General features: G+C 41.2%; 1 protein-coding gene across 1 annotated transcript in view; it reads right to left on the bottom strand.

Moving 5' to 3' along the window:
- The window catches only part of VPS8 (VPS8 subunit of CORVET complex), a 96251-nt gene that overhangs the window by 59909 nt on the left and 16195 nt on the right, over positions 1-20147 (bottom strand). The window contains 14 exon segments of the mRNA XM_079976830.1: positions 81-152; positions 3216-3335; positions 6929-7001; positions 7912-7954; positions 8730-8781; positions 12131-12220; positions 13489-13711; positions 14456-14502; positions 14870-14959; positions 16792-16838; positions 17198-17288; positions 18129-18164; positions 18664-18738; positions 19539-19709. Coding sequence (XP_079832956.1) covers positions 81-152; positions 3216-3335; positions 6929-7001; positions 7912-7954; positions 8730-8781; positions 12131-12220; positions 13489-13711; positions 14456-14502; positions 14870-14959; positions 16792-16838; positions 17198-17288; positions 18129-18164; positions 18664-18738; positions 19539-19709 — 1230 coding nt within the window.

Genomic DNA, 20147 nt, shown 5'->3' with positions numbered 1-20147 from the left:
ATAAAGGAATATATAACACCCTAGAAACAATCCATCTTTTACTATGGCCACTACAAAAAACAGGTGAGGAGGGGGCTTACCTTCAGAAGGATGTCCACAATCCTCTGTTGGTACTCTACAGCTTGCTTGTCATTCTTAAAGTCTTCAAATGTCTTTGTTAGATAATGGTATTGGGAGAGAAAAGAGGGGGAAACACTTTATACCTTTGTCCCCATATAATGGGAAATACGAAAAATGCAGCAGCTAGCAGTGGGACTTGTTACATCCTTCCTTCATTCCCTCACGCCAACTGTAATTATCCACTAAACTTGTTACTTTACTCTGCTTGTAAATCTTGTTGCAAAGACGTTGGCGGCCAATTAGACTATAGAAACTGGAATAAAAGTACAACAGCCCTTTGCAATGAAAGCTTTTTCTGATGGACAGTATCATTTGGCCTCTACCTGTAACACAACTCGCTCAAACTATAATTGTTTTCAGGTGCCTGCAGCATCTCAGACAGTAGTGTGAAGTGGAGAAGCTGACAGTAACATGCAAGCTGTTAAGATATGACTGCTTATATTGTGGCAGAAAGCTATGGGGTCCTGAGGCAGAGGCAAGCACAGTGCATACATGTAACAATTTCCAGAGGGGGTAGCCATGCTGTAGCAAACTCAAAACCAGGATGTTAAGCTCATGCGCCTATTATAGCAGAGGGTTAAGAACAGGTCCTGAAGGAACAAAGGGAGAGGAAAAAGCAAACATGTTGAATGGATTATAGACAGGGAGGAAGGGAGCAAGATAAAGAAACCTAGAGCATTAAGGGAATCAACCAGGAGAGGAACAACAACTGTACTAAAGACAGTAGAGAGGTCAATGAGAGGCTTATGTCTGGAAATGAGAAGAAAATATTATTATAAAAATATTATAAAAATAATTATTTTTTATACCCTACCCAGACTGGCTGGGTTTCCCAGACTGGCTGGGCAGGGTATAAATAATAAAATTATTATTATTATTATTATTATTATTATTATTATTTTGATTACTAAAGTTTCAGCAGAGTGCAGAAGCCAGATTGCAGAGTCAGTATTATTTCTACAGAGGCAAACTTCCCCACTTCCAATATGGAAATGAAACTAGAGCATCAATACAGACAACAATGTTAGCTCTAACAAGAGGCACAAAATAAATTAGTTCTCAGCATAAAGAGGCATTATTTACACTGAGCAAGAAGAAGGTATCCCTGAAATGAAAAAAGTACCAATAATGACAGGGTGTAGTGTGGCTTGTGGGTGTCCAGTGTGAAACTATTAGCAGCAAGCACAAATGGAAAAGCAGATGAGCATCCATGAAAATGATGGGATTTTCACAGTGCCATCCTTTCACCCCCTCTTCTTCAGCCCCCAAATCCAATCTAGTATTGTGGGCTTCTAACCCCTAAGCCTCACACATACATCTTCCACTCTCCTTGTGAGGTATCTAATCATAGCCTGCATTTTTAATCAAGGCTTATATTTTGATCAAGGATTGTATCTTAAAAATGAGCTCAAATTCACAAATGTTTCATGCCAGGCAGGAACTAGGCTGGCTAAGATTTTGGCAGATGTTCATCCTCTTGGCCAGAGAGGCCCTCTGGTTTATTGCAGTCATAAAAAGGCTGAAAGCGAGGTCGCTGACCTTGCATGTTGCAGAGTACAATTAAGCTACAATTAAGTTGGTAAATAGTAAGAATTATTGTGCCTCCCGTTAGAGACTTGAGCCACATTTTCCTAAGGGCAAGAGCTAATGGAAATAGGGAAAGGGGGGCTTCTCTCTGAAGAAAGTGTTTTTAAGTTTTTTCTTACTTTGAAAACGTCTTTGCTTATAAAAAAACTATATATGTTATGTATTAAATATATTGGCTTAAATGTAATTATGCAAAGGATTTAGAAAGTAATAGTTGGAAGAGACCACAAGGGCCATAGAGTCCAAACCCCTGTCAGGCAGGAAAACACCATCAGAGCACTCTAGACATGTGGTTGTCAGGCTTTTGTTTAAAGGAACCTCCAAAGAAGGAGATCTTTCATTGATGATGCGTACACAAGATCTCTGACACCTGTTTAAAATAGAATTAGCCACCATCTGTTTTAGCCATCTGCTCTATTTTAGAATTAAGGGGGCAAAGGTGATTTGGTAATTAAGGTGCCTTGTAGAGGTTAATGGCTACTTGTTTGCCAATTATAAATATAGCTTTATTTCCCATAAAAGGCAATAGGAAATGGGTGTATCTTTTGTGATTGGTTCTAGCAAACAGCCAATAGGAATTTCAACCAGGCTGATTGGACAGAGGCAGCCATAGGAGGAGCAAGGGGGCTGGATTAAGGAAATATAAGTGCTGGCCATAATGGCAGGAAGCCAGGCCAGAGCTTGGTAACCATATACCACTGTGCCTCTCATTTATTTGTCTGACAAATAAATTATTATTTTAATTTCTCTATTGCTGCGTTGAATATTTCATTCCAGCTAAGCATTAACCACAAGCAGGGTGCTACACTTGGATATTAAAAAGGGCAATGGAAATAAAAGGAGAGTCTTCTGGTTCTCTGTTCCTGTATCTAATAGTAGGGCAGCCTCTGGCTTCCAGAAATAGCAACTGCATGGTCTTTGTAAAATAATAAAATAAAAAGGGCAGCTTTTCACATGCTGAACTGCACACTTAGCAAGTGTACTGCTACATAATTTTTTATAACATCTGGCCCACCAAGAGTAATGTAATCCATAATGGTGAACAGATTTATCACCAGCATATCCTGGCCTGGAAACCTGTTACTTGCTGCAAAACTGCATATGCAATACCAACAGCATTTTAAAGACTTTTCCTAATACAATATGCATTTTTAAAATGCATTGAATACATTGGTTAAAGTTCAAGAAGTATGACACACACACCCCCAGTGTTGGTGGAATTTGTGCCAGTGGCTCCCAAATTCCCTTTTTTCAGAAAGGCCTTCTAACAGTAAATGGGATGGTTGGCTCATAAAGACTACAACTCTTCACACTATAAGGAGAGTTTGTTGTGACAAACAGAATATTCAGTTGCAGCTAATACTGAAAAAGGTTAGCAAATATTATATTTGTCAAACAAGTAAGTTTTTCTAGATTAGTGAAAACCTGACATATATATCTTTAATCAAATGAAGGAGGTGATGGGATTTCTCCCCCAATATCTTTGTGGAAGTGATGTTGCCACTTACCAGTGCAAGAACATTGAGGAACTCCCGCGTATCGAAGTGCAGCAGTGTGCGGACATAAGGGTAAACCTCTTCATCGGTGGGTGCTTCTGCTGAGTGCAAACGAATGAGGAATTCAAAGACCTGCCATGAAAGATTAATAATCACTGAATACCTGAAGGAACTGTTCAAAGCTTACCAGCTCCTTAAACCTCCTTGAGAATACAGAATGGATTTTCAGCAGCATTTTCTGTTCCTTAAATGCCATCCGCTGTGCTGGACCTTTATTTCCTGGTACAAGTTCAATGATTTAACGTAGGCAAAGTACTTCTGTTTAACATATCCCATGGCTTCTTACATCCACTTTCACAATTATTGACATTTATTGCTGCTCACTGGCATCTGAGAGAGATTATCACCACAGGTTTCCTAAATAATGAATTCTGGCAAAAGACACAAGCACATTTGCCTTTGAGATTACTTTCCAAAATGCACCGATTCCTAATATATCGAGTCAATTTATTGGGACATAAAAGATAAAGGAAAGATTGTTAGCAGAATTTAAAATGGGAGAGTGATTATGAAAATCTATGAACCACAGGCCAAACGCTGGGGGAAAATAACATGGACAATTTGAGCAAGAATGACTGGGGTTACCCCATCCAATCACTGTGCTTAAAACAGAAATCCATGTGGAGCCTTGGGCTATTGGCGGAGGAAGAGGAGTGCGGGGGGAGAGTACCGCCCCCGGCAGCGCGATCCCGGTGGGATGCCATCGCGGCTGCCCCCCTGCCCACGCTGGGCGCCACGTCCTCTCAGATGGCGTGCCCTATTGAATTTCAGCTGCGGTCCTCCCAGCTGATAAGGCTCATCTTCTTTGAGCCCACCCAGCAGAGCATTAAAACAACAAAGTCCAAAACGGAAGGATGAGGCAGGTATGGGCTACATTGCTATACTTTATTACTAAGCTATGCAGAGAGCAAAGAAAAATACATCTTGTGTCTGAGAGAAGCAGAGAGCAACTGAACAAAGAAAACGAAAGGAACAAAAGAAACAGGAAACCAGTAACATCACATCCCGTCTCCCTTTCCCGTGAGAATCCAACAATATCTGTTTACATTCCACAGTCCAGATACAGTGGTGCCTCGCAAGACGAAAAGAATCCGTTCCGCGATTCTCTTCGTCTAGCGGTTTTTTCGTCTTGCGAAGCAAGCCCATTGACAGCTTAGCGGATTAGCGCTATTAGCGGCTTAGCGGCTTTTAGCGGCTTATCAGCTTAGCGGATAAGCAGATAAGCGGCTTAGCGGCTTAGAAAAAGGGGGGGAGGGGAAAAAAGTCAGAAAAACTCGCAAGACATTTCGTCTTGCGAAGCAAGCCCATAGGGAAATTCGTTTTGCGAAGCGCCTCCAAAACAGAAAACCCTTTCGTCTAGCGGGTTTTTCGTCTTGCGAGGCATTCGTCTTGAGGGGCACCACTGTATTGTTGGATTCTCTTTTTTAAAAAAATAATTTTTATTAACCGAGCAATCAAATCAAATCAAATCACATCACATAAATTCCGAATTACAAAGCCGAATTTTAAATTTTGTTGAGGGGACCCATATTTCAAGATCCGACCCCCCCCCCCCCGGTGCCGGAGCATGAAGCTCTGCCACTGCCTTGGGCACAGGACATCTCTACACGGACCGCACCTATGGCTGTCCATCACAGACTATGAGCAACAGGTATATCAGTTAAACATCACAAGACCAGAACAGCACAGCACAGCAGAGTTGCAGAGAGCCACAACTGTGCAACTACTTGGGATAAGGAGTGCCAGTCAGTTCAGTAAGTAGGTTATATGATCAATCTGTACATTAAGGCATGAGACGCAATGCTTCGCTGTGGTTAAAATAACAGTTCCCTGAGGAGCTTTAGCAACAGGAACACAGAAGTGATGCCTGAAATTTACTGGCAGTGATTTAGATGCACCTGGCCTACATCCAAACTATCTGCCACGCTACTGAGCTGAGCACAGCTAATAAGCACTAATGTCTTTGCATACAGAGCAAAATGATCAGATATGCTTCAAAATGTTGCTTCAATGTGGATATTAAAAGCTATTTTATACCATTATTGTGGCTATTTAACAGAATAGTAAGTCACTTCATGATCAGGGAGACAATCCTGTGCGCACTGTACGGTGGCATACAGGTAGAGCACGTAAGATTGCACTGTAAATGTATAATACTTAGTGTAGAAAAATCTGGTAGATTTACTTGTTCACCCTTATCCCCAACAACTCAAATGAAGCCTGCATGCACAAAACAGCCACACTGTGTCCCCACCCTTTTCCATTCTGCATGTTCCCTCCTATCATGTTTGAATGCAAAATTAGGCTTTTTAGATCAATGACTTTTCTTTCTTTACATTGCTTTGAAAAATATCATAAATAAATACAAAATGTCACATAAATCCTTCATGGCAATCCTGTGGCCTTTTAAACTGGGTGGGGGATATTGTTTTTGTTTCTTGCTATGGTATATATTTGTGTGTTCTTACATTGTAAACCACCCCGTGATCTTTGGATTATGGGCAGTATAGAAATTTACTTTAAAAAAATCAATCAATCAATCAATCAATCAATCAATCAATCAGGTGATCTACTTATTGGCCATCCTCCCCAAGAACTGAAATGAAGCCTAGGTACATTTTATCATATGCATGTCTACTCAGAAGCAAGTCCCAGAGTCAATTTGAATTACTCCCAGGTAAGTGAGAATAGGATTGCAGCCTTAGCCTCTAGACCAGTGGTGGGGAATCTATGGCTGTTCAAATGTCCCATCAGTCCCAGTCAGCTAGCATGGCCAATGGTCAGAGATTATAATAATAATAATAATAATTCAGCAATATCTGGAAGGTCCAAAGGTTCCCCATTCCTGCTCTAGACTCCCATGAAGTCCATAATGGACAAAAAAATCCAGGGGAAAAAAACACAGCACAGCTCCCAGCTGACTGTATCTTCATTGAAAGAAGGGCAGGGGAGAGAATCAAAATGTGTATGAAAAAGTGCTCAGGGACAATTACAAAGAGCTGTGGCAGACAATCAAAAGGCTACCGTTATCCAGATGATAGCAACTTCTTATCAGATATCTGCAACGTAACGCTAAGCACAAAAGGCATGTCATTCCTATCACATTGTTATGTGATTGCTATAGATAAACCAGGTTCCGTGATGGGAGTCATCTGCCAACCTTAATAAATTTAGTATCTGCACATAGTCTTAAAGAATATGACACAACTGGAATGTAGGGGGGAAAGTATCCTTTTGAATTTTTATTTGCTTGTGTTCCTGCAATATTGCCTCTTTTGTTTTGTCTCAAATTTTCTACACTCTCTCGTTTCCTCTATAATAAGACTTCCAAACATGGACCAGCAGTCTGTGAAGTTGAGCACAGAAAACTTTGGGATATTGCTGTGGCAACCATTGCCAGAGTGGGTGGATACTATTCAAAGACGGAGTGAAGGGAGTTCCACAACAAATTATGCCTTTGATATTATTATTTCTTATTAAGCACACCTACGGGAGCAGCTTCCAAATTTTTCAAAAATGCAAAATTATTCTGGCAGAACATAGGAAACTGCCTTATACGGAGCTGGACCATCAGTCATTCAGCTCATTATTTTCTACATGGACTGGCTGGGTAATACTGAGCCACTGGCCTTTCCAGTGAATTTTGCAGTTTATTTTTAACTCACCTGATTTTTAACCAAAGGTACCAGATCTTCAGGGATATTGCCCAGTGGATAAGCTCGACCAGCCAAACAGCAACTGTTAAGAAAGGATAGATGGAGTTAAAACAGTGCCATAAATTAAGAACTGTAACCTAACAAAGACCTAAATGTGGCTGGAAATGGCCCCCATTTCCTTATCTGGGTTCCTACTCGTATACAAGTGGGACCCTTCAACAAACAGCAGCAGAGTGCTCCTGTTCAGGGTTCCAGTTGCTCTGTTCTATACCCCTGCAGTTTCCCCACTCACCCAAAGCAGTCTATCAGCATTAGAATTTAGTTTGCTTGCCTCTAATCACTTCAGTGACTCCAGTGGCATCCATTTGGCCCTGATAATACCTTTCCTGATCTTAGGTCTACATTCCAGTCAAGCTTCTATTATGATGGTACTGAATGGCCTCTCTCCTGCCAAGTGTTCTGAACCTCTTGACTTTCCCTTTCAATTTCCTTTTTATCCCTTTCAATTTCATTTTTATCTCATTTTTATTAAGTTTCCTCTTTTGAAGTCAGAACAATGTTGGACTTTCTTGGCAGTTGTCCACTTATGTTGTGCACCACTGGGGTGCAGAGAATCCTAGCTAAGCTATGGTATAGGCTGCTGGCATGGCAGAGCTGCTGGGTTTCTCTGTCCCTATGTGACAAAAAAGATCATACTACAGTGGTACCTTGGTTTACGAACTTAATCCATTCCAGAAGTCCATTCTTAAACCAAAGCGTTCTCAAACCAAAGCGTGCTTTCCCATAGCAGCAGGGGACTCAGTTTACAAATGGAACACACTCAACATGTTCTGCTTCCAAGGCAAAGTTCACAAACCGAAACACCTACTTCCGGGTTTGCAGCATTCTTAATCCAAGTTGTTCATAAACTAAGCTTTCTTAAACCAAGGTACCACTGTACTACAGAAAGCAAACCATAAATAACTATCTCATAGATGCTGGACATACCGTACCTTATATAGACAAGCAGCTTGTTGCCCATGATGACTTGCTCATCTAAAAAACAAACAAATAAACCACACACAGAGAAACAAAAGATTTGTATTATCTTCTGGAGTTGAATTTATTCAAAGTTCATAACCTGCCTTGCTAAAAGGGCCTCAGGTCACTTACTTGCAACAACCAAGTGATTTGACAAACTCAATGTTCCATTTTCTTCATAATCTGATACATGGACAGATGTCTACACTAAAGACATTGCATCTGGATACTGAACATTTGAGAAGGTTCATGAAAGGCTGAAAATGTCAAAAAAATACTATAATTTTGATATTTAGTAAATAATAGTCACTGTATAAAACAAAGGAATGACACCATGCTTGCTCAGAAAGTTCAGGGTCTTGGCGGTGTATTCCTATCCTTTTATAGGATATTGGCGTCAGCTAGAAGAATGCATAAGTCCCCCTTCATCTGAGCTATGGAACATCATGAGCTGCCTTATACCAAGCCACACCACTGGCAGTGTCCCTCCTGGGTTTGTAGCTCATTTGGGAACACAGAAGCTGAGTAGGATCAGCATAAACGTTAAGGTATAGGCTGGATTCATGTGAGTTTTAACATGAAAGTAATTTCCAGAGAGGAAGTTTATCAATCATAAAGCAGATCTCTCCAAGGGAACAAGCCAATGAGGTGAGCTGAGCCTAGGATGACCGGAGGTGGGTAGGCTAGGCTATAGCAATCCCTCACATTCAGCTATCACAAACCAAACAAACTTTCAAAAAGTGCTCAAAATGTAAATTTAAACAATAAATACTTATCAAACACAGAGTACCTGAGAGAGACTTTCCAGCACTAAGAGGATGAGCAATGACCTTGAACAATTTCTGGGGGTGGGAGGAATGAAGAGAACACAAACAAGGTTAGCAGATGTTTCCTTTGTTGCTCTTCATTTTCGTTCAACATATTAATAGTGGATTTGGCAGTAGTAAAAAGACGTCAAAAAGGGAGAGATTTCAAAAAGAGAAAATTGCCAAGTAGTCAAAGGGTGCAACTGTAGTTGAATGGGAAGTTTTGCCTGGGGCAGTTTGGTTTAAATAGCTGCAAATTGTTTTGGAACGGCAGCATAATACAAAGGGAGTGTGCCCCAGGCCCATACCACATGAGGTAAAGCTTTACTATGTGGGAAAGTGTACTTAAACACTCGCCTGCTGCCTTCTCCAGTCTCTTTCAATGCCAAAACAGCAGCTCATCTGTCCGCTAAGAAAATGAAGGAGCAGTATGTGGTCTGTGAAGTTCTCAGGGGAGACCAGTATGGGATTGGATGGTTTCCTTTCAAGGCTAAAAAATATTTTGATTTCCTATGCAATAAGAGTAATGGAGAAGGGGTTTTTCTTCATCTATACTGCAGAGGGGAATATCCAGCCCATTGGCCAAACTTGGTCAACCAAGAGTTTAAATTTGGCCTGGAGGGCCATTTCCCCCCAAACCACTCCCACCTGCCCCAGAACTAATGTCATATGTGATGTCATCTGTGAGACAGGTAGAGGTATGGTTGCCAGTACACAGTTGGGAGCCAAAGCCTCACACATTTTAAAGCACCACACAGGGCTCTTTGCAAACCCTGCATGATGCTTTGACATCCCAACTTCATGACTTCAAAGCACACAATTGCCTGATGTCACTGTATTGCCTAGTGATGGACAGGTGGACAGCCCACCTGTCAAATTTGGTACAGAAGCCTAGGATCTGATAAGAATCTGGCCTATACTAGATTGCTGCCTCTGTGCATTCAAACATCCAGGGGATTACTGGTTGTAATTAAATGGCAAAGGCCAGTACAGGAACCAGTGTAGATGCAAGAAAGGGAGACTATAAAAATATATCACCTGGGAGGTAGCAAATCCAAAACACTTTTTACGGAACTGCAGATTTCATTCTACCCATCTTAATATTAATTCCTTTGCATAGGAGGCTGCCTATAACAAGTGAGATCATTGGCCCATCTAGCTCAGTACTGCCTACACAGACTGGCAGCAGCTTTCTCCAGTATTTCAGACCAGGGTCTCTCCCAGCCTTACTTGGAGATGCTGGGGATTGAATCCTGAACACAGAAGATATGGCACAACTGATAAATAGATGTTTCCCATTGGTGATGAATTACTCATGGAACTGATGACATTTCCAGTGTATAAATTACCTTGGGTGGGAAATGTGAATTGTACAAAGTGGCCTTTAGCTGCGCTGCCAATAACAGTTATTCAGCCACCTATAGTGGCAAAACCAACTCATGCAGATGGCCTAATACTGCAGTAGTTACCACCATCCTTTCGAACATTTTCAGCACTAAAATTTTCAGGCAGAAAACTGGTATCAATCAGTACACTCAGGCAGTTGCTTAATAACCACTGTTACCGCCACTGAAATAACATACTTATTTCCCTACAAGAAGACTGAAACAGCATCATGGTTGCTCATGCAAATGAAAAGGAATAGGTGATGAATACTTAAAGGTGGCGTTATAATAAACAAACCAACGTGCTGCTTATTTTTTTACCTGGACCAAAAAACAAACAAGCAAGCTTAGAAATTATGTTATTACATTTTGGGGATACAAGGGATTTGTTCTGTCCTTAACGAAGTATCAGTGCAATTATGTAGCTGGTAGTTGACATTATGAATGTGTCACTAAATGATCTTCTCTCTAATTCTCCATGACAACAGCTAAATGTTGACCTTTTCCACCATGCAGTCCACAGTGGCACCATCTTTCCAGTAGTCCTAGACTTGCCATGATATAATCTGTGTCCACACAGGTTTGAATGATTCATCAAACAAGGAATTTAATAGGGAGAAGGAACATGTTTAAGGCACCCATATTTACAGTTTCTCCAGTGACCTGTTTACTTGCTATTTTCTAGGAAGCAATCTCAAACTACTAAATAAAATTCTGAGTGCATGCAATGCCTCCCCACTCACCCACCAAGTAAAACGATGCACTCTGCTTATTTAAATGCAGTATCTCTCCCTGGGAAAAGGAGAGGTTTTAATCCAGTGGTTTAAATAAACAGTACAGTCTAGCTGACTCACTTTCTCTCCCTGCAATGAAAACAGGTATGCAATAAGAAGAGGTTCCCAGAGATGGGAAACATGTAGTCCTCCAGAAGCTGTAGGACTCCAACTCCCATCAACCTGCACTATTATGGCCAGTGGCCAGGGTTGATGGGAGCTGTAGTCCAATGACATCTGCAGGGTTACACAGTACCCTACCAGTGCTCTTATTTAATTGAATTCTGTCTCCAGAAAGTACAACAAGATAATCACAATGTTCAACATATGATGTTGGGGAGGCAGAACCATATGAGAATCTTGTATCCATGAGTTCTTTCTGGAAGGCTATTGCATATGACCAGTTTATTACAATGCACTCTTAGCCTCAGCATCAGTGATAATATCACAAAGTTTTTGCATAAGAGCCTCCATTAATTTAAAGTCTGTTTCAATTCTGTTATTGCTTGCTTGCACTTTATCGGAAGAAAAATAAAATAGTGATTATTTTTCAGACATCTTATGAGCAGTACACGTTGGCTACGTCCTTAGTAAATAGGTTGCTACTGACTTGTTTATTGTCAAATGTTGCATAGTTATTTATTTGGTCTGAAAAAAACAACCACTGGCTGAAGAGCAAGTCCTTGAAATTACCATATTTTTTGCACCATAACACTCACTTTTTTCCTCCTAGAAAGTAAGGGGAAATTTCTGTGCGTGTTATGGAGGGAATGCCTACAGGTGGCATGCCTACGGATTTTCCTCCTCTAAAAACTACGTGCGTGTTATGGTCGGGTGCGTGTTATAGAGCGAAAAATACGGTACTTAAACCAGCTCTATGTTTAGTGATGCTTGATAAGAACCATGAGACTTATTGCTCCCAGCTTCAGAGAAAATGGCTGTGGCCAATGTCACCCAGGGAATGTGTGTGTGGCTTCTCCGTAAACATGCACAATGTTCAGAATAAATAATAACTGCAGTTAAAGAAGAATAAAAACTGGACTGCTCCAGTCTAAAGCTAAAGAGTAAAGGAAACCAATGTGATGGCCTCCAGACTATGTTGGACTCCAACTCCCTTAATTCCTAACCATCAGCCACCCTGGCTGGGGCTGATGTTTAGCTAAGCGTCTTGCAGAAAACTGATGATGAGCATAAAAGGTACTTAGTATGTGGCTGCAACCTTCCTACCTCCATTGGTGTAATATAGTCATTCATGCCACTGTTGTAGACATAGATCATGGCATCATACAAACGATTCTCCCAGCACATGAGGACCACCTAGGAACAAAAAAATATGCCTTGAGACTTGAAGATTTATTCAACACTATAACAGATAGTAAGCAGCATGTGGACTCAGAAGATAATGTAGAGAAATACATATACAAAAAGCTGAAACTGATTTCCTTAAATGAGGGGGAAGGGAGGTAATTTGTAGCAAAGGGCTTTCCAACGTCCACATGCTGTTTTTGGAATTCCTGGCTTTTCAAAGAGACATTTAAAGCCCTTTTACAAATACAACCATGCTGCTTCTTAAACTGAGGTATGGAGCTGCTTTGGAAAAGCTTTCAAACAGTCCTGTGCTGCTCTTTGAACCTCCAGTTTTTTTAAGGTTCAAGCAGCACTGGAAGGGAGAACAATTCCCCCTCCTTGAATGAGCCACTGCTCATAATAATAATATTTATTTATACCCCGCCCTTCCCGGTTTAAAAAACGGTCTCAGGGCGGCTAACAGCAAATATAAAACATTGTTTAAAATGTGACTTAAAAGCAGCATAAAACAGCATAGAATACAACATAAAATGCAGCATCAATATCAATAAAATTCAAAAATTCAGGGGTCATTGGGGGAGGGAACCCCAGTCAGTAGACATCAAATGGTCACCAGGGCTAACTGGCCAAGTTGTTCCTACTAGGGCCAGCAAGGAGGTGTATGAACAAGAATTTAAATGTGGGGTCCCAGAAAGGGTTTCTTCATAGAAGAGGAAAGGGAAAAGGGAATAAAGGATCAGGCTAATTCAAATTGAAGGCCAGACGGAACAGCTCTGTCTTACAGGCCCTGCGGAAGGAGTGGTTAATGGGTGGTGGAAGTGTTTCACCAAAAGAACAATTGGGAGCTCACTTTAAGCACCCAGTTTTTCCTTTGAAGCCCCGCCCTTACCCACGAGACACCTGGTGACATCATACATGACAAGAATAGGGCGAGTGGGCATGGACTCCTAAAAATGGCTTTGCAGGCCAAATGTGGAGGCCTGGTAAGCCTTATTTGGCTTGCAGACCATAGATTCTCCACCCGTGATTTACCCCATGTTTGAAACTGGAATTAATCCACATAATTATAGCTGGATTAATGTAGATCACCCTAAGAGATCTTGTCTGGTTCTAAAATGCTTTTTAGAGTTTTACAGAGCCCAGGGACATCTCTTTAGCACAATGCAACACAAAACGTTTTAAACATCTTGTTCGTTAACTATTGAAAACATTCGTACTTAAACAGCAGCAGAATGAGATTACATCCATGTCAAAATATGAAGGTTACCAATTATCACCTGCTGTATGTCTAGGCTGGTGATATCCATATGTACAATGCAAGCCTCCATGTTTGCCATTAAATTCTTATCTTGGAAGTGAAGCAGCAAATCTTTCATAATTTGAGCTGTAATTCCCATCAATTTATCACTTAAAATGTATGGCTCAAGACACTCCAGAAAGACACCCTTTGCCACAGAATTTTCACTCATCTTGTCATACATCTGGCTAAACAACAGATCCCTGGAATGAAGATGACAAGTGAATAAGTAATTATCAAAAATTAAAAACTTATTTTAGCTAGTAATGGTTGATTTCTACAGCATACACAGCAGGGAGAACACTTCCTGCATTCATATTACGGATGAGGGACTGGTCAATCTATTTCTGCCAGTATCAGTTTTGCATGTGTTCAGACAGTAAATCTGTTCTGTCCCATGTTTCAAATACATATTAGTCTATAAATATGTATTTTTTTCACAAAATGTCATTTAGTAACATACCTTATCTTAAAATAAACATTTTGGTACTTTTTTTTAAGTGAGAACTGCTTTGTAAAATTCAGATAAATGTGAAATCCAAAAGGATAATTGCATTCTGATCTGCATATGAGTCCAGAAGGCACAGATCAAGTCAATTTGCACTGGAATTCACAAAGATGAAATTCCTGAAACATCTGTCATTCGGACCAAAAACTTTAAAAGGTGAGGCCTTAAAAGGAAAATCCATTTAGAAACCCGCCATTTTACAAATAAGCAATTGCGAATGCAGTGCTATAATTCAAGATCATTCAGACAGGAAATTTAGAGAAAACCTTCCCCTATGGCTCAATTGTTCCATCATTGTCAGCTCTCATATTCCACTTTTCTTCTGGGACACCTGCTGTTTGTCATTAAGGCAAGGAACAGCTATAGGTGGCAGTCCTGGTGCAGTATATATGGCAAATCTATTGAATTCAGTAAGCAAGTTTCTCATGCTCTCACTTACATCCGCTGAAGCAGAAGGCAGTAATCAACAATGACAGGCACCATATCCTGCGAAAAAACCACACAGAAAGTGTCACTAACAATCCGCAAGTACTACTTGATCTCCTATTACTGCTCTGTAGCTGTTATCCAGAAAAGATTAAACTTGCACTGATAGAGGGAGATCACAAAATTAGGAAGTCACTATATTGCTTGCACATTATCCTCAAGACTTGACATTTTTTTCTGACGCAGAAGAATCAACCCTGCGTCTACCACAAGATGCCCAAGAGCAGCATGATAGCAGCCTATACAAGGAAATATTATTTTTATATAGGTGCTTCCATTTCTCTTGAAACAATTCATAACTGTTTTAACCTCTGAATTTTAAGTGGAAATAGAAAAGAAAAGAGAAATCACTGCAAAAGCATTGTACCTGAAAGTGCTGCTCCATAACCTGGATTTTACCCTGATCAGGACATTTCTTCATCGTTCGATCAGCAAAATGGATGAGAATTTCAACCATCTGTGAAACAGAAAGATTACAGAGGTAAGGAGCGCCCGTCATGCTTTATATGAAAGGAAGGTACTTGACGGTGGAAGGAGAGAGAACATTCCCAGTCCTACCTGAAGATGACATAGACTGAATTTGGAATCTTCTGCATGCAATGCACATGTTCTACCACTGATCTATGGCCCTAGGAATGAGTTCAGAAAGGGATACAGGGCCAAATCGGGGGTGGGCTGTCCAGCTGCCAAAGTTCTCTCATAGATGCTGGGTTTTGAATCTAATAGGAATCGCTTTGAACTTGGTGAATCAGCAGCCAGTGCAGAGGTGTCTCATTCTTGTCAGCAGTCATGCTACAGCATTCTGCACTAACTGCAGCTTCCAGATCAAGTGCAAGAGAAGCTCCACATACAGTGGTGCCTCGCAAGACGAACGCCTCACAAAACGAAAAACTCGCAAGACGAAAGAGTTTTCCGTTTTTGAGTCGTTCCGCAAGACGAATTTCCCTATGGGCTTGCTTCGCAAGAAGAAAGCCCATAGGGAAATCTCCGGGGACCTCTTTTAAATGCTGGCGGTGGGGAGCAAAGCCTTTCGCCCCCCTCCGGCCTTCAGAAGAGGTCCAGGAAGGCCGGCGGGGGCCGAAAGGCTTTGCTCCCCACCGCCAGCATTTTAAAAGAGGTCCGGGATAGCAGGGAAACCTTCGCTGCCGACCCCCAGCATTTTAAAAGCCCCCGGGACAGCGGAGGTCTTCTGAAGGCCGGCGGTGGGTGAAAGTCTTTGCTCCCCCCCCGCCTGCCTTCCCGGGATAGCGGAGAAGCGCAGCACGTTTCTCCGCTATCCCGGACGGCTTTTGAAGGCAGGCGGGGGGGAGCAAAGACTTTCGCCCACCGCCGGCCTTCAGAAGACCTCCACTGTCCTGGGGGCTTTTAAAATTCTGGGGGTCGGCAGCGAAGCCCTCCTGTCCCCGGAGCTTGCGGGGCGGGAGGTGGGGAGAAGGGCTTTTCTTCCCACCGCCAGCCTTCAGAACAGCCTTCTGAAGGCTGGCAGTGGGAAGAAAAGCCCTTGTCCCCCCCCCCCAGCCTTCAGAAGAGGTCGGGGGACAGACTGTCCCCAGACCTGGTCTGCAGGCGGTTTCCATAGGAACGCATTGATTGATTTTCAATGCATTCCTATGGGAAATCGTGCTTCGCAAGACGAAAAACTCGCAAGAAGAAAAAACTTGCGGAACGAATTAATTTCGTCTTGCGAGGCACCACTCTAGAGTGCATTGCCAGGAATCCAAGCTTGAAGTCAGCAAAGACTGAACTACTGTGGGTCAAGGCTCTGCCGGTTCAGGAACAGCCATAGCTGTGGTATCAGTCACAGCTGCTAAAGGGGCCTCAAACCACTAAGGCTACCTGGACCTCCCACAAATTTGGACCCAATATCAGTTAATGTACAGTGTCAATGTTTAATCATTGTGGAGGCGTAACTATATACAGTGGTACTTCTAGTTAAGAACTTAATTCTTTCTGGAGGTCCGTTCTTAACCTGAGGTACCACTTTAGCTAATGGGGCCTCCCACCGCCCCGTGCCGGAGCACGATTTCTGTTCTCATCCTGAAGCAAAGTTCTTAACCTGAGGTACTATTTCTGGGTTAGCGGAGTCTGTAACCTTAAGAGAACAATATGCACTGATGGCAAGTATGACTTTTAATTGTCATTGCTTTTACATTCAGACATATACCAACACACACACCCTAATTAAGCTGTTTGTTGGGAAAACAAAAGCAAAATCGTACAGAAAAAAAAAGACAGAATGTAGCTCTATATTTGAAAAAAAAGATGAGATTAGGAAGAGGAAAAACTCACTCTGTCTGCAACAACAGCCTTTCGTTTCTGTTCATCTCCAGATAACCCTGTTTAAAAACAAAACAGAATACCGAGTCTTTTCCAGGTCAGACTGCAAATGAAAAAGCTCCTCACTTATTATAACTCAGAGTAGGCAATTTTTTAAAAATTAAATGTCTCAAAACACAACTTTAAAGTGTATAACCACCACCACATTTACTGTAGAATTAAAAGACAGGCAGGATTAATTTTAGCATGGGATTAGACAAATTTATGAAAAGCAGGTGTACCAACAATGGCTTTTAGCCAGGACAGAAAGCTGAAAGTTCCATGTTCATAGGTAATATACTTCTTAAGATCAGCTGCTAGAAGGTAAGCAATTTGGGGGGGGGGGCCTTAGGTGGTACAATACCTAAATCAAACTTACCTACAACAGCCTTGGCTTTTCCTTCGTGAAAGGACCAAGCAAGAGCCAGTGCTTCATTAAGGCAATCTTGTTTCAGAAGATGATCTATTCTCTGAAGGCAGATACACAACAGCGACAACTGTTACAGATTGTGACCAAAAGCAATCTCCAATTAAGGATTTAATTCAGGAATTCTAATTGCTCTGTTTGTGTTTTAAGACATTTCTAGGATGCTTGCTCCAACACAGAAACATTCAACACCTCCCCCCCCCACAAAAATACAATGTGCACAACCCACACATACACGTGTCTCAGATCAATCAGCCACTCAAAAATAGTACTCCACAAATCCATTCTATAAAGCTTTGAAAATTGATTAACATCATAACATCAAAACAACTGCCCTTTGAATAACATGGAGCTGGGCAATAATTAATGGCAGTTAAAATTATAAGCCAATCCATTTTATTTGCCTTCCCCTTGTCAGTTTGGAACAAAACTAACTATGGGGCTTGCTGATGGAAGGAACATGATACATTAACTCCCTTTAGCAATTTCTTCACATTTTTGTAAGTTTCCTTCATTGCTGATACATATACAGCATCAACAGTACAGAGGTAATCTTTCGGTGCATCGTGAATAATTACCAAAAAAAAAAAGACAGTGCAGTCTAGATTAGCAATGCTTTATTATGTTGGTTGGTGAAAATATTGCATTCAGTTAACAGGACACCAATGTTTTCTGTCTATAATATGTATATTTACTCATCAAAGTTTTGTCTTGAAGGCAGCTCATTCCTCCTGTCACCAAGTCATGAACCTAAGCTCTCCACAGTGTCATCCTATACATGTCTACTCAGTTATAAGCCCAACTTACTTCAGAAAAGCTTAGTCCTATGTAAGTGAATTTAAGGTTGCAGCCTTAATACACTAGGGCCTTTCTCTTCACTTACCTCTCTCCAGCTTCTCAGTGTCATCACATGGACAGACTGAAAGTAGAGGAAAGTAAAAGCACAAGTAAATGCAGTTGTCTACTTAAGCATTCGTTGGTAGTAACTATGAATTCCCATACCAGCTGGCAGGATGCTTAGGCAACATTTATTCTAGGTGCTGAAGAAACATGAATCCCACAACTTAAGATCAAAGGGCTATCTAATTCAGCATCCTGTTTTCCACAGCGGCTAACAAGATGCAGATGAAAAGACCACAAGAAACATCTGAAGACAAAAAACCTCTCATGCCATCTCTGATGATGGAGGTAGTATATATATAACAATCATGACTAGGAGCCATTGATAGCCTTATTCTATTTATTACATTTACATACAGCACCTTTCTGCCAAAGCACACAACATGCTTTACAAGTACTAAAACAAATGACAAATAATTCTATACTGAGATAATAATAACTTAATCATTCTAATAAGAGGCAGATAAAGAGGCCTAGTAAACAATAAAATAGTTTTAGAAGAACCTGGTCATACTTACCTTTGTGCCTAAATAAAATATTTGACCACCACAGTTGCTGATTGACTGGTAACAAGCTTTCTCCCCCACCAGCGCCTAAAAAACATGGAGTGTTTTTATTTAGTACAAGAGTACAGTAGTGGTGTTTTTCATTAGTAAGAAAATATATGAGGAATATAGGGCAATGGAAAAAATAAGTGCAGCCAGACAAGCTTAATTATTCAGTCGTTTCTCTCTCTCCTTTGTATAGTAGCAGGTGACAAATTCAAAGTAGAGCATTTAGTAGTCATTTCACATTCATCTGTGATCCACTAAGAGTTTTAATGATGTGTTATGGGTCAACAAGGCAGCTAATATTTACCAAATAGGTTGACTATATTTCAGACGTGTAGTTTGCAATGCAGAAGCTTGAAACATAAGCTAATTTCTGCTGAAATTTACCAAATGGGCAAGAGACAGAACAAAACTATGGTCAAGTTTTGAAATCTTTAAAATCTGGATATGAGACTGTGATTGCTATGTAAGCAAACAAACAATTTCTGTGTGCAGCAAAGTGATGGCAGAGTTTCAAGGTATCTTTTGGATGTGCTGAAGTGTATATAGTTGGGAAAGAGAGGAAGGTCCTTTCTGTATGTCTGCTCTCATCATTGTAGAATAGTTTTTCTCTCTATTGCTACAGTTATGCCATACAGTTTCTCTCTATTGCTACAGTTATGCCATAAAGGAAGAATACAGAACCCAATTGTACAAAAACAGAGAACTATAATAAGAAAGCGGTGGGGGCGGGGGAGAGAGAGAGACGTTATTTAGCTGCAGTTTCAGGACACACCAGATGTTAGATAGGAATTCCTAACAAACCAACATGTTCATTAAGTACATATCTCATTTGGCCGTACCAGTGCTTGGCTGACATTGCCTCCTGTAGCCAATGATTTAAAATGGCTGCTGTTGTACACTAACTGGACTTCTGAGATCTCCACAGTCTCAAGTTCCTCCTGCGTCTGACGATCTATCACATGCAGTTTCTCCACACTATCCAGAAGAACCACTGTGCGTGAATTTATCCACTAGAAATCAAGCAAAGGTAAACGGTACCAACAAGTAATAACACAAAAGGACAGGGGATATTATTGGGCACTAAGAGAGCCAGTGTGGTGTAGTGGTTAAGAGCGGTAGTCTCGTAATCTGGGGAACCGGGTTTGCGGTTCCCACTCCTCCACATGCAGCTGCTGGGTGACCTTGGGCTAGTCACACTTCTCTGAAGTCTCTCAGCCTCACTCACCTCACAGAGTGTTTGTTGTGGGGGAGGAAGGGAAAGGAGAATGTTAGCTGCTTTGAGACTCCTTCGGGTAGTGATAAAGCAGGATATCAAATCCAAACTCTTCTTCTTCTTAAGTAAATCTTATAAAGCCATAGCATCCGAATTATATAGCTGGTGGCAACATGACTAACTTTAGAAGTTGGGGTCTCAGTACAAATATGTTAGAGAGGAATGTCATGTAATT

Source organism: Podarcis cretensis, assembly GCF_951804945.1.
Source record: "Podarcis cretensis genome assembly, chromosome: 5".
Classification (NCBI taxonomy): Eukaryota; Metazoa; Chordata; class Lepidosauria; order Squamata; family Lacertidae; genus Podarcis; species Podarcis cretensis.
Note: the sequence above shows the minus strand (reverse complement) of the source record. Positions and strands in the feature narration are given on the sequence as shown.